The 12933-nt window shown below is 41.8% G+C and overlaps 1 protein-coding gene across 6 annotated transcripts in view; it reads right to left on the bottom strand.

Annotated features, from left to right (window-relative positions):
• The window catches only part of LOC133551266 (seizure protein 6-like), a 282658-nt gene that overhangs the window by 140629 nt on the left and 129096 nt on the right, over positions 1 to 12933 (bottom strand). For all 6 annotated transcript variants that reach the window (XR_009806459.1, XM_061897798.1, XM_061897794.1 and 3 more), the window contains exon 2: positions 890 to 1585. Coding sequence is in view for 5 of the 6 variants with exons in the window: in XM_061897798.1 (XP_061753782.1) it covers positions 890 to 1585 (696 nt within the window). In the remaining variant the exon portion in view is untranslated. The remainder of the gene's footprint in view (positions 1 to 889; positions 1586 to 12933) is intronic.

Here is a 12933-nt window from a genome sequence, read left to right as displayed (position 1 = left end):
TGTTCAGATTTACTTTACAAAAGAGAAGTGTAAGATACTTCTCTCGTTGTCTTATTTGAATGTGACTTAATTAAATGTATTTATATTATCATTTGGTGCAGCCGGGCCGGAGCAGGAGGTGATAGAAAGAGAAAAAAAGGAAGACAGAGGGGGAAATTGTGGGGATAAGAGGGGGATTAGACAGAGAGACAAAAACAGCAACAGCAAATACAACAATTACTTCCTCTTCTAAAACTCTGATTATTTGTACCTGTGGTGTTATTGTTCGTCTATTGTGTCCATATTGTTTACGTGTGTTTGTGTTTTTGGTAACACTTTAGTGTGGGGAACATATTCACCGTTAATTAGTTGTTTTTCAACATGCAAATTAGTAACATATTGGCTCTTAATTAGTCATTATTAAGTACGTATTAATGCATTACTAACCCTGACCCAAACCCTAACCCTCTAACCCGACCCCAACCCTAACCGTCCATCCATCCATCCATTTCCCACCACTTGTCCCTTTCGAGATCGCAGGGCAACCCTAACCAAATAACTCTAAATTAAGTCATTGTTACTTAGAGTATGCCCCCCCATACTAAAGTGTTACCGTGTTTTTCTACCTAAATTGAGTCAGTAGATGCAATTTAACTTGTGTGCTAATTCCAGCATATTTATGTTGAAGCTAAGGTCGCTGTCACATTGATTAATATGTACTATCCTAATTCAAATAAATACATACAAATAAAATACCACAACAGCAAGAGAAGTAAAACTTGGAATTTTCTTTGCGGTTGGGATTATTTTAATGCTGCTGCTACTTATTTCACAGTCATTTAAACACCCTGCTGTGTTCCACAAACTGATCTCAGGAATTAAGAGTCTAAGAAATTAGAAACATTCTCACCAGATGTTTGCATGGTTGTTATTGTCGTAGTCGTGATTAGAGAAGTTGACGTTGTGGCACCACCCTCTGTTCGGGATGTTAGGTTTGGGAATGGCGGTTTGGGACTGGGTTTGTCTTTTGGTGTTGTTTCCTTTGACTGCTCTTTCTCCATTTTCATTGTGGAGGGTGCAATATTTGCATCTCTGCTTAAAGCGCTCCAAGGTTTGGGTTGATCTCTCTGCAATGTAATATAAGCCTCTGGTGTCTTGTCATTATTTGGTGTTACTTGTGTGGTGAGGGAGGACTTCTGTAGAAGAGACATCAGAGGTTTGGGTGTTGTTGAGGAGAATGTGGTAAGTGATGATGTGGCAGCCACAGTAGCCGTCGAGGCGATGTCTGAGAAAGCTGGGGCATCCTCATGGGGGATTGCTTGAGTGACTGGCTGCACTGAATCTGAGGCAGAGCTTGGCATGGTGGGATACGCCACCACAGAGCCATCGTTTCGAAAAAAGTGCTGGTCTCCCTGAAAGTCCCGTAAAAGAAGGTGCTCATGAAGCATCAAACCCTTAAGGACTGGATGGTGGTCCGGGCTGTTAATCGGTGATGCAGTGGTGACCCAAGGGACATCACCTTCTGTGTCTTCTGTTGATGGGTGTGTAATGTGATCGTTGTTTATATCTACAGTCACCCTCCTGATGCCATCATTTTCATTTGGACCTGAAATGAATGACACAATATTGTCAAAGACAGACCTATGTCAACATTTTCAAATGTTTGAAATAATAATGCTTGTGTTATATTTCTAGTTCGTGAAAGATTGCTTTGTCATCTCGATAAATACTGTAGTATTCTGCCACTACGACAAAATATACCCAGTCAACAACATCTAGCATTTATCTTTTCATATTATCACATAGCTGACAAGACGATTCTCTTTGAACCACCATTCGCAAATGGTCGTGATCAGGTGTGTCAAACTCAATTATTCTGGGGGCCAAAATTCAAATCACACTTTAAATCGCGGGCCAAACAGGATTGACAGCAACATGTGATGTTTAGGGATTTCCAATATATACATATATATACATATACACAAACATCTATATACAGTATATATACATATATATATATACACAGTATCGTAATCTTGACTGTTTTTTTCCATATCGCTCAACACAAATATATACTATGTGTATACATACACACACACACACATTTATATATATATATACAGTCACATAGTTGTTTTGTGAGTGCATGCAAGTCTGCATTCGGGGCAGGATTAATGGTGCGCTGCAGCAGAAAGTCTGTTACTGAAGTTGCTGCTCCTTCTCAATGTTGCGTTTCAACATCCATGCTGGCGTTAGCAATATTGATCTATTTTGATATTCTGGCTGGGCTGTACTTCCAGCTGTGTAAGGTGAAGAGGTACAACGCTGATTGAACATTCATTACGTCATCGGGAGTGTGACAATCGTGACGATGGAAGGAGATGGCCGCGCACCGGGACACACTTTCCAACAAACAGACGCAAATGTACACAAACACACACTCATCAACAGACAAACAGGATTACGGTAAACAACGGTGGATTGTTCTTTGCAGTATTACACCAAGCATCGTTGCTTCCTTACTATTTACTACTGCGATAACTTCGAACAGACATTTCTGCCGTGTTGGATCGAGGAAATATGCTAACAGCTGATCACCGTGATCAAATTTAAATTAATCCCGATCAAGGATCACGATCATATAGTCGCCAAGTCCTAGTATATACTGTACATATATATACATATATATATATATATATATATATATATATATATATATATACAGTGTATATGTATATATATATATATATATATATATATATATATATATATATATATATATATATATATATATATATACATATACAGTGTATATGTTACTTTACATGCAGTCAATCCATTTTGTTTTGTCCAATGGGGCCCCCAAGTCAAAAAGTTTGGACACCCCAATCCAGAGTATACTCCATCCACTAGATATGTGATTCTCACAATGTAACTCAAATGTGACTATTCTATTAAATCAGGATTTATTGCCATTGGAAGATAATTATTATGAGTAAGATAGTTTTGTAGTTTTGCACGTATTTGTTTGGGTCTGTTGAAAGGTGTTGTTACCCCACCAACTAAGCAAAGCTTAGAATCATACCAGTCATGTTTAGAAACTACAAAGGTGTTGATGTGGTCCATCAACATAACAAAAAGGTGAGAAGAAGCCACATTTCCTGCAGGGACTTTTAAATTTCAACAAGTCTTTGACAATGACAATGTTTCCAATTAACCAAACACAGTTCGAGTTAAGCCAGAAAATAATCAACAACCGCTGAGCGATACAGGCAATTAATGTTTAATTAAAATACTTTGATAAATAAAGGGAGTAATTTCACAAGCGGGAAGTAAACAACACAGGCTTGACGAGTTTATTGTTGCATATTTGACCCACATCTGTTCAGGTGACAGCCTAAATCTGTGTACAGTGTAATCATTTCCAGTCAAGTGGCAGCTCATGCCACGTAATTAAATAGTGTGTCCACAAGTGTCTTTTTTTTTTTTTTTACACAATGTGTCTGAGAATATTCTGATGAATGGTGAGCGACCAACCCCCTGCCAAGCAGACTTAAAAGCATTGACAGTAACTAGCAAATAATCCTTATGTTCCAGCTTTAACAAATTCATTTCACACAAGATAAGGGTCATTCAAATAAGAGTGTCAAACTTGTTTTCATTGAGGGCCACATCACAGTTAGAAGGCCACTTGAAACAGTGAATATATCTATCCATCCATCTATCTATCCATTTTCTAGTGAAAGTAAATTGATGGATGGATTGATATATATACAAATATATATTCGCCTCATGGTATTATTACAAAATTGCCTAAGCACGTTGTTTACTTACAATTTGATAGATAACTGGCTTTTGAAAGCAGGAGTGAAGCGTAACATTTTTTATTTTAATTAAAAACATTTTTTTAAAACATAATATAAGAAATGTTGCATTATTAGATAATATTAAAGTTTAAAAGATATGCAATTGCATGCTTATTTTTTCTGTCAAAATGGAAAGAACGATTACGTCATTTACTGTTTACATCGTGTCCTCCGGAACATACAGGAAAACAACCATCCGGAGTGTTATAGGCGCAAAGTTCAAAAGCCAGCATCTGTGATGGTATGGGGGTGTATTAGTGCCCAAGGCATGGGTAATTTACACATATGTGAAGGCACCATTAATGCTGAAAGGTACATACAGGTTTTGGAACAACGTAAGTTGTCATCCAAGCAACGTCTTTTTCATGGACAATCCTGCTTATTTCAGCAAGACAATGCCAAGCCACATTACACGTTACAACAGCGTGGCTTTGTAGTAAAAGAGTGCAGGTACTCGACTGGGCTGCCTGTAGTCCAGACCGGTCTCCCATTGAAAATGTGTGGCGCATTATAAAATGTCAATTATGATTAGGGAGACCCCGGACTGTTGAACAACTTAAGCTGTACATCAAGCAAGAATGGAAAATAATTCCACCTGAAATGCTTCAACAATTGGTCTTCCCAGTTCCCAAACATTAACTGAGTGTTAAAAGGAAAGGCCATGTAACACAGTGGTAAACATTCCCCTGTGTTAACTGTTCAGCACTGTGTTGCTGCCATTAAAGTCTAACCTAATGATTATTTGCAAAAAAAATATTTTTCTCAGTTCGAACATTAAATATCTTGTCTTTGCAGTCTCTTCAATTGAATATAAGTTGGAAAGGATTTGCAAATCATTGTATTCTGTTTTTATTTACAATTTACACAATGTGCCAACTTCATTGGTTTTGGGTTTTGTAGAATTGTCATATCGAATCACATCAAAATGTATTTATAAAACGGGTTTCATACATAAAATAAATGCAACGCAAAGTCCTTTACAAACTTAAAAACAATACCCCAAATACCCAGATCACCCATTAACACACACACACACACACGCACGCACGCACGCACACACACACACACACACACACACACACACACACACACACACACACACACGCACACACATGGAAGAAACAGGTGAGTAAACACTATCACAGGAGCTAACTGCATCAGAAGGTCATCAGACCATTGCCACCAGGACGCTGACACAAGCGCCCCCACAGCACGGCCGATAACCCCTGATGCAGATGGCTCCCTTTGAGGAACGCTGGAAAGGTAAAATAATGAAACCTGTAAAATAGCAAGAATCATGAGTAGAGATAAAGGATAAAACAAATGTAAGACGTATGAAGATTAAAAAATAAATAAAATATACAAATAAAATATACAGTATATATATGATAAATACATAAAACTAAATAAAATCTTGTATAAATAATAAGATAAAGAGTAAAGTATGAATGACTTCAATAAACTTAATACATATTCGGTAAAAGCCAATTTAAAATCGAATACAATAGAATAGAAAGCACTTTATTGATCCCTGGGGGAAAAAGGTTGTTCCTAAGCCTGCTCTTAAAACCGTAAAAGTTCTCTGCAGCCCTGAGGTCCTCCGACAAGCTATTCCGTAAATGAGGGCCATAGTGGTATGGTATATATATTTTAAATGTGTTGACAAATGTCAGGTAAGACAACTCAGTTGCGTCATGGAGTCAGTCTGTCAGCCTTTTCCATGACTACACACAGACACTTGGACATCATGAGTTAGTCTTAACCGTATGCGTGCACATGCAGTTATTGTTTGTCCTTGTTTAGTCTCACCTTTTATATGTAAACACATAACAATAACACTTGTCCAATGGGCTCACCACCCATAGCAGGGGCCATAGAAGTCGGGTGCAGTGTGAGCTGGGCGGCACCCGAAGGTAGTGCACTTGGCGGTCCGATCCTCGGCTACATAAGCTAGCTGTTGGGATGTGGAACGTCACCTCACTGGGGGTAAAGGAGCCTGAGCTAGTGCGCGAGGTAGAAAAGTTCCGGCTGGATATAGTCAGACTCACCTCGACGCACAGCAAGGGCTCTGGAACCACTTCTCTCGAGAGGGACTGGACTCTCTTCCACTCTGGCATTGCCGGCAGTGAGAGGCGACGAGCTGGGGTAGCAATCCTTGTTTACCCCCTGACTCAAAGCCTGTATGTTGGAGTTCAACCCAGTGGATGAGAGGGTAGTCTCCCTTGGCCTTCGGGTGGGGGGACGGGTCCTGACTGTTGTTTGTGCTTACGCACCAAACAGCAGTTAAGTGTACCCACCCTTTTTGGGTACACTCGAAGGAGTACTGGAAAGTTCTCCCCCGGGTGATTCCCTTGTCCTACTGGGGGACTTCAACGCTCATGTTGGCAACGACAGTGAAACCTGGAGAGGCGTGATTGGGAAGAATGCCCGCCCGGATCTGAACCCGAGTGGTGTTTTGTTATTGGACTTTTGTGCACGCCACAGACTGTTCATAACAAACACCATGTTCAATATAAGAGTGTCCATATGTGCACTTGGCACCAAGACACCCTAGGCCGCAGTTCCATGATCGACTTTGTAAATGTGTCATCATGTTTTGGACACTCGGGTGAAGAGAGGAGGGGAGCTTTGAACCGATCACCACCTGGTGGTGAGTTGGCTGCGATGGTGGGGGAGAATGCCGGACAGACCTGGCAGGCCCAAACGCATTGTTAGGGTTTGCTGGGAATGTCTGACAGAGTCTCCTGTCAGAGAGAGTTTCAATTCCCACCTCCGGAAAAACTTTGAACATGTCACGAGGGAGGTGCTGGACATTGAGTCCGAGTGGACAATGTTCCACACCTCTATTGTCGAGGCGTATGACTGGAGCTGTGGCCCCAAGGTAGTTGGTGCCTGTCGTGGCGGTAATCCTCAAACCTGTTGGTGGAAACCGGCGGTGAGGGATGCCGTCATGCTGAAGAAGGAGTCCTATTGGGTTCTTTTGGCTCATAGGAGTCCGGAGGCAGTGGACAGGTACTGACAGGCTAAGCGGTGTGCGGCTTCAGTGGTCGCGGGGGCAAAAACTCAGACATGGGAGGAGTTTGGAGAAGCCATGGAAAACGACTTCTGGACGGCTTCGAAGCCATTCTGGACCACCATCCGCCGCTTCAGGAAGGGGAAGCAGTGCACTGTCAACACCATGTATGGTGGGGATGGTGTTCTGCTGACCTCGACTGCGGATGTTGTGGATCAGTGGAAGGAATACTTCGAAGACATCCGTAATCCTACCAACACGTCTTCCTATGAGGAAGCAGTGCCTGGGGACTCTGTGGTGGGCTCTCCTATTTCTGGGGCAGTGCACTGTCAACACCATGTATGGTGGGGATGGTGTTCTGCTGACCTCGACTGCGGATGTTGTGGATCGGTGGAAGAAATACTTCGAAGACATCCGTAATCCTACCAACACGTCTTCCTATGAGGAAGCAGTGCCTGGGGACTCTGTGGTGAGCTCTCCTATTTCTGGGGCTGAGGTTGCTGAGGTAGTTAAAAAGCTTCTCAGTGGCAAGGCCCCAGGGGTTGATGAGAACCGCCCGGAGTTCCTTAAGGCTCTGGATGCTGTCTTGGTTTAAAGGACACTGCAGCATCGCGTGGACATCGGGGGCAGTACCTCTGGATTCGCAGACCGGGGTGGTGGTCCCTCTCTTTAAGAAGGGGGACCGGAGGGTGTGTTCCAACTATCGTGGGATCACACTCCTCAGCCTTCCCGGTAAGGTCTATTCAGGTGTACTGGAGAGGAGGCTACGCCGGATAGTCGAACCTCGGATTCAGGAGGAAAAGTGTGGTTTTCGTCCTGGTCGTGGAACTGTGGACCAGCTCTATACTCTCGGCAGGGTCCTTGAGGGTGCATGGGAGTTTGCCCAACCAGTCTACATGTGCTTTGTGGACTTGGAGAAGGCATTCGACCGTGTCCCCCGGGAAGTCCTGTGGGGAGTGCTCAGAGAGTATGGGGTATCGGGCTGTCTGATTGTGGCGGTTCGCTCCCTGTACGATCAGTGTCAGAGCTTGGTCCGGATTGCTGGCAGTAAGTCGGACACGTGTCCAGTGAGGGTTGGACTCCGCCAAGGCTGCCCTTTGTCACCGATTCTGTTCATAACTTTTATGGACAGAATTTCTAGGCGCAGTCAAGGCGTTGAGGGGTTCTGGTTTGATGGCCGTGGGATTAGGTCTCTGCTTTTTGCAGATGATGTTGTCCTGATGGCTTCATCTGGCCGGGATCTTCAGCTCTCACTGGATCAGTTTGCAGCCGAGTGTGAAGCAACCAGAACGAGAATCAGCACCTCCAAGTCCGAGTCCATGGTTCTCGCCCGGAAAACGGTGGAGTGCCATCTCCAGGTTGGGGAGGAGACTCTGCCCCAAGTGGAGGAGTATAAGTACCTCGGAGTCTTGTTCACGAGTGAGGGAAGAGTGGATCGTGAGATCGACAGGCGGATCGGTGCAGGAACTTCAGTAATGTGGACGATGTATCGATCCGTTGTGGTGAAGAAGGAGCTGAGCCGGAAGGCAAAGCTCTCAATTTACTGGTCGATCCATATTTCCATCCTCACCTATGGTCATGAGCTTTGGGTTATGACAGAAAGGACAAGATCACGGGTACAAGCCGCCGAAATAAGTTTCATCTGCTGGGTGGCGGGGCTCTCTCTTAGAGATAGGGTGATAGCTCTGTCATCCGGGAGGAGCTCAAAGTAAAGCCGCTGCTCCTCCACATCAAGACGAGCCAGATGAGGTGGTTCGGGCATCTGGTCAGAATGCCACCCGAACGCCTCCCTAGGGAGGTGTTTAGGGCACGTCCAACCGGTAGGAGGCCACGGGGAAGACCCAGGACACGTTGGGAAGACTATGTCTCCCTGCTAACCTGGGAACGCCTCGGGATCCCCCGGGAAGAGCTGGACAAAGTGGCTGGGGAGAGGAAAGTCTGGGCTTCCCTGCTTAGGCTGCTGCCCCGCGACCCCACCTCAGATAAGCGGAAGAAGATGGATGGATGGATGGATGGATACTGAGTGAACTTGATTTGTACTTGCAACCGAAAATCCTGATACTCATCTGACTTTGACATTATTGATTGACATTTGGATTTGTCAAATTGGACCATATGCAGCAGCTGCAGAAAGTCTGCTGACTGCATGAAATATGTGTACTTTCATAACCATCCAGAGTTAGATGTATCTTTTCAAGCACAATCGAGACACCCAAGCTGACTAAATGGACCAGGGTAACACACTGCTTGACATGAAACCATATTCTATAGATCTTTTTCACAGAGAGGACTTATTCCAAACAGCATAAAGAGAGGTCTGCTTGAACGACTGAAGCTATCACCTCATGTAACTGCAAAAGTATAGAAAAATCTATGAAAAGTATATGACAGTGCTTCAGAGTTGTCACGTCATGATTGAAGTTATCGCCTTCTTTCTCGTACTTGCTGTCTGTCAGTCAGCTTTGGACGATCCACCTGGCGCCCTGCAGTCAGGATATTGAGTGGGAGCGAGGAACTAAGCTAAACTAGAGTTTCTCATACAAAAATCAATACAGAATCAATGAGTACAGGTTGGAAACCTCACTGGGGTGATTATCGTTCAGGCAAAATGTTCTCTGAAGCCTAATTGGAAGTTTGCAGGTAAAGTCGCACACACATTTGACATTGCTTCTTGCCAAAAAAATAGGACTGGAACCGAGAAGAGAAGGTTTCTTTTTTTGTTTTTTTTTTCATTCTGCCATCATTCAAATGTAAACCATTCAGTTTCACTGCAGTAGATCCTGTGCTCTGCAAGGGGCTTTGAGGCGCAAGTGTCACAATGAAGCAGAAGTCGGCAGTAGATGAAGAAAACTGGCATGTAAACAAACATGGCGCTACGAATTGCACACTGAAAATCTGAGTTTAAACAGCGACTGGGCTTTTGCATTTACCAAAATTACAGTGGGGGATATATATATATGTATATATTATATATATATATATATATATATATATATATATATATATATATATATATATATATATATATATATATATATATATATATATATATATATATATATATATTATATATACATATATATATTATATATACATATATATAGGGCTTCACGGTGGCAGAGGGGTTAGTGCGTCTGCCTCACAATACGAAGGTCCTGCAGTCCTGGGTTCAAATCCAGGCTCGGGATTTTTCTGTGTGGAGTATGCATGTCCTCCCCGTGAATGCGTGGGTTCCCTCAGGGTACTCCGGCTTCCTCCCACTTCCAAAGACATGCACCTGGGGATAGGTTGATTGGCAACACTAAATTGGCCCAAGTGTATAAATGTGAGTGTGAATGTTGTCTGTCTATCTGTGTTGGCCCTGCGATGAGGTGGCGACTTGTCCAGGGTGTACCCCGCCTTCCGCCCAATTGTAGCTGAGATAGGCGCCAGCGCCCCCCGCGACCCCAAAAGGAAATAAGCGGTAGAAAATGGATGGATGGATTGATATATATATATATATATTTATATATGTATATATATATATATATACATATATATATGTGTATATATATATATGTATATATGTGTATGTATATATATATATATATATATATGTATATATATATATATATATATATGTATATATATATATACTCTTACACTTTTTTTTTTTTTTTATTCTATGGTAACACTGAGGTGAGTATGATGAATGTGATGTCCAGGTGTTATATCTTGTTTTCTTACACTTCTGAGTATTGCAGGTGTTATATACAGGACAGTTTTGCAAAGGAGTAGGACCGACACATTAAACGTGTGCGGGTGTTGCTGCACTGTCTGTAAATAAATCCAACAAAACCTAAGTTACGTTTTTTTAATGAGTATACTTTGATATCAAAGCAAATATGCAATAATTTCAGTTTGTCCTTTGTGTGTCAGCGTTGTCAGGAAGTAGTATTTGCCATTAGGCTGAATGCGCTAGTCTTGTTTTGTTGATTCCTACAAAGTGTTTACAGTGCAAATACTGTATTTATCAGACACCAACTTTGTGTTTAATACATTTATCTTAGTTGTAGTTCTGAATACCAAATTTAAAGGGATCAGAATATAAAAAAAAAAAACATTCAACGACCAAATTCTGTACCGATCTTCATGACAAAATTGGTCCAAAAACTAAGCTATTAGATTTTTTTTTTTTAAATGCACTGCATTTAATTTTACTTTCTGTACTGTAAGTTAAATTTAGAAATCTAATTAATTAGGAATTTAATTTTTTGTATCTACTGATCCTCTTGTTTGTCTTCTTACTCCACTGATTGGCTTGTGATTAGTTGACCCCACCCTGAGGTGTTTCATTCAAGTTGGATTATCCCAGCTATCTGTGAGTATTTAGTGTGTATGTTCATGTTCTCCTGTGTCGCTGCCCCATCTCCATTAAAAGCCAGTACATATTTATGGGACACAGTAAGCAGGTCTAGCGTCAATGGCGCCCTGTGGTAGAAGCCCCCCCCATGTAAAGAATGAAGTGTATTTTGTTTTAAAGCAATGCATGTTGTAATTCACACCCCTTACTATTCGTCACACGTATCCTGACTATATGCATCTCTCCCCATCCTCTCCCATCCCTGCAATTGAAGCAATTGCCCATGTGGCACATATCTCGAACAACCACTGGTTAGACATGTTTGTTTCAATCATCCGTTTTTTTTTCTGTGTTTTGACTGTACTTTGAAAGTACTTAAATTGGCACGATAATAAACGATTTAGAATTTTGCAATCTTGTGAATGAGTCTGGAAGCTCGTCACTGAGAGTTCATGTAAGAGAACAAAAATTTGGCTTTGTTTAAACCAAACACACATTTTCTTAACTGTGATTTTGGCAAAGATTACTGAGCCTGAGTCTGGAGCCAAAAGCACAGAAGGGCCCCTCTGTCACGCAGTTCAATCTATAGCTGGAATATCTCGCTCGATTGCCTGCCAATTTAAATTCACTGCACTTGAAGGACTCCATTCAAGTGTAGATGTTCTGTAATACGCTGTTTTAACTATCCAAGTGTCAGAACAAGGTGATCTTCATGTGCTCTGTCAACTTTACAAGATAGGCATGCCGCCGTCATATTTAACGATCCAGTGATCAATGACTAAAAAGCCCAAAGAAACGATTGATGCTGCAAAGTTGGATGCGGGATGCATGTTTTTAACTGCTAGTGGTCCACAATGTTACGCTGGTAGAGCACAGCGCTATTACAGACAATATTGAGGATGATGCGAACTCCCTGTTGTGCTCTCATTTTACTGCAGTAGAGCTTATACGGCTAAAAGTAGATCCCTCAGCTGAAACACTTAAGAGGTTATGTGTGTAACTGCATCAAGTCACATGACACCGAGGCTGGTTAATTAGAGCCTATTCATAAATTAAAGGTGATGACTGGCATGACAGAATGAGATTACCGTTATCTTACTGGTTACTGTTCCTATTCAGAGTGGTGGCACAAACACAATAAGATGCAATTTACTGTCCTCAGGGAAATTTAGGTAATGAAACACAGCTTCCCATTTAGAATTCATTTGGTGTCTTTTAGGGCCTCACAGGGAGTAACAAGGCATTAAAAGTGAGACGTATTAAGGTTTCATAAGACATGATGGCACAGTGATACCAGTGTGTTAAAACTTTAACCCAAAAATACCGTGCATGCACCGCATTTAAAGCTATTTGGAGTTAAGAAAAATATAAGAAAATTAGTGTATGTGTAATTAAAAAAAAAACAAGAAAAAACAATCATGACAAAACACCCTGGCCTTGCATGATTCATGCTTGGTGGCGCAGGTAAACATGTTATATTATACTGTATCATCCGAAAATGTCAGTGTTGTGTTCTGCAATAATGGGCAAACTTTGAGTTTAGAGTATGGAGTTTGGGATATACCGTATTTTTCGGACTATAAGTCGCAGTTTTTTTCATAGTTTGGCCAGGGGTGCGACTTATACTCAGGAGCGACTTATGTGTGAAATTATTAACACAGTACCATAAAATATCAAATAATATTATTTGGCTCATTCACGTAAGAGACTAGACGAATAAGATTTCATGGGAT

The sequence above is a fragment of the Nerophis ophidion genome, linkage group LG04 (genome assembly GCF_033978795.1).
Source record: "Nerophis ophidion isolate RoL-2023_Sa linkage group LG04, RoL_Noph_v1.0, whole genome shotgun sequence".
Taxonomy (NCBI): Eukaryota; Metazoa; Chordata; class Actinopteri; order Syngnathiformes; family Syngnathidae; genus Nerophis; species Nerophis ophidion.
This window is presented reverse-complemented; position numbering and strand designations above follow the sequence as displayed.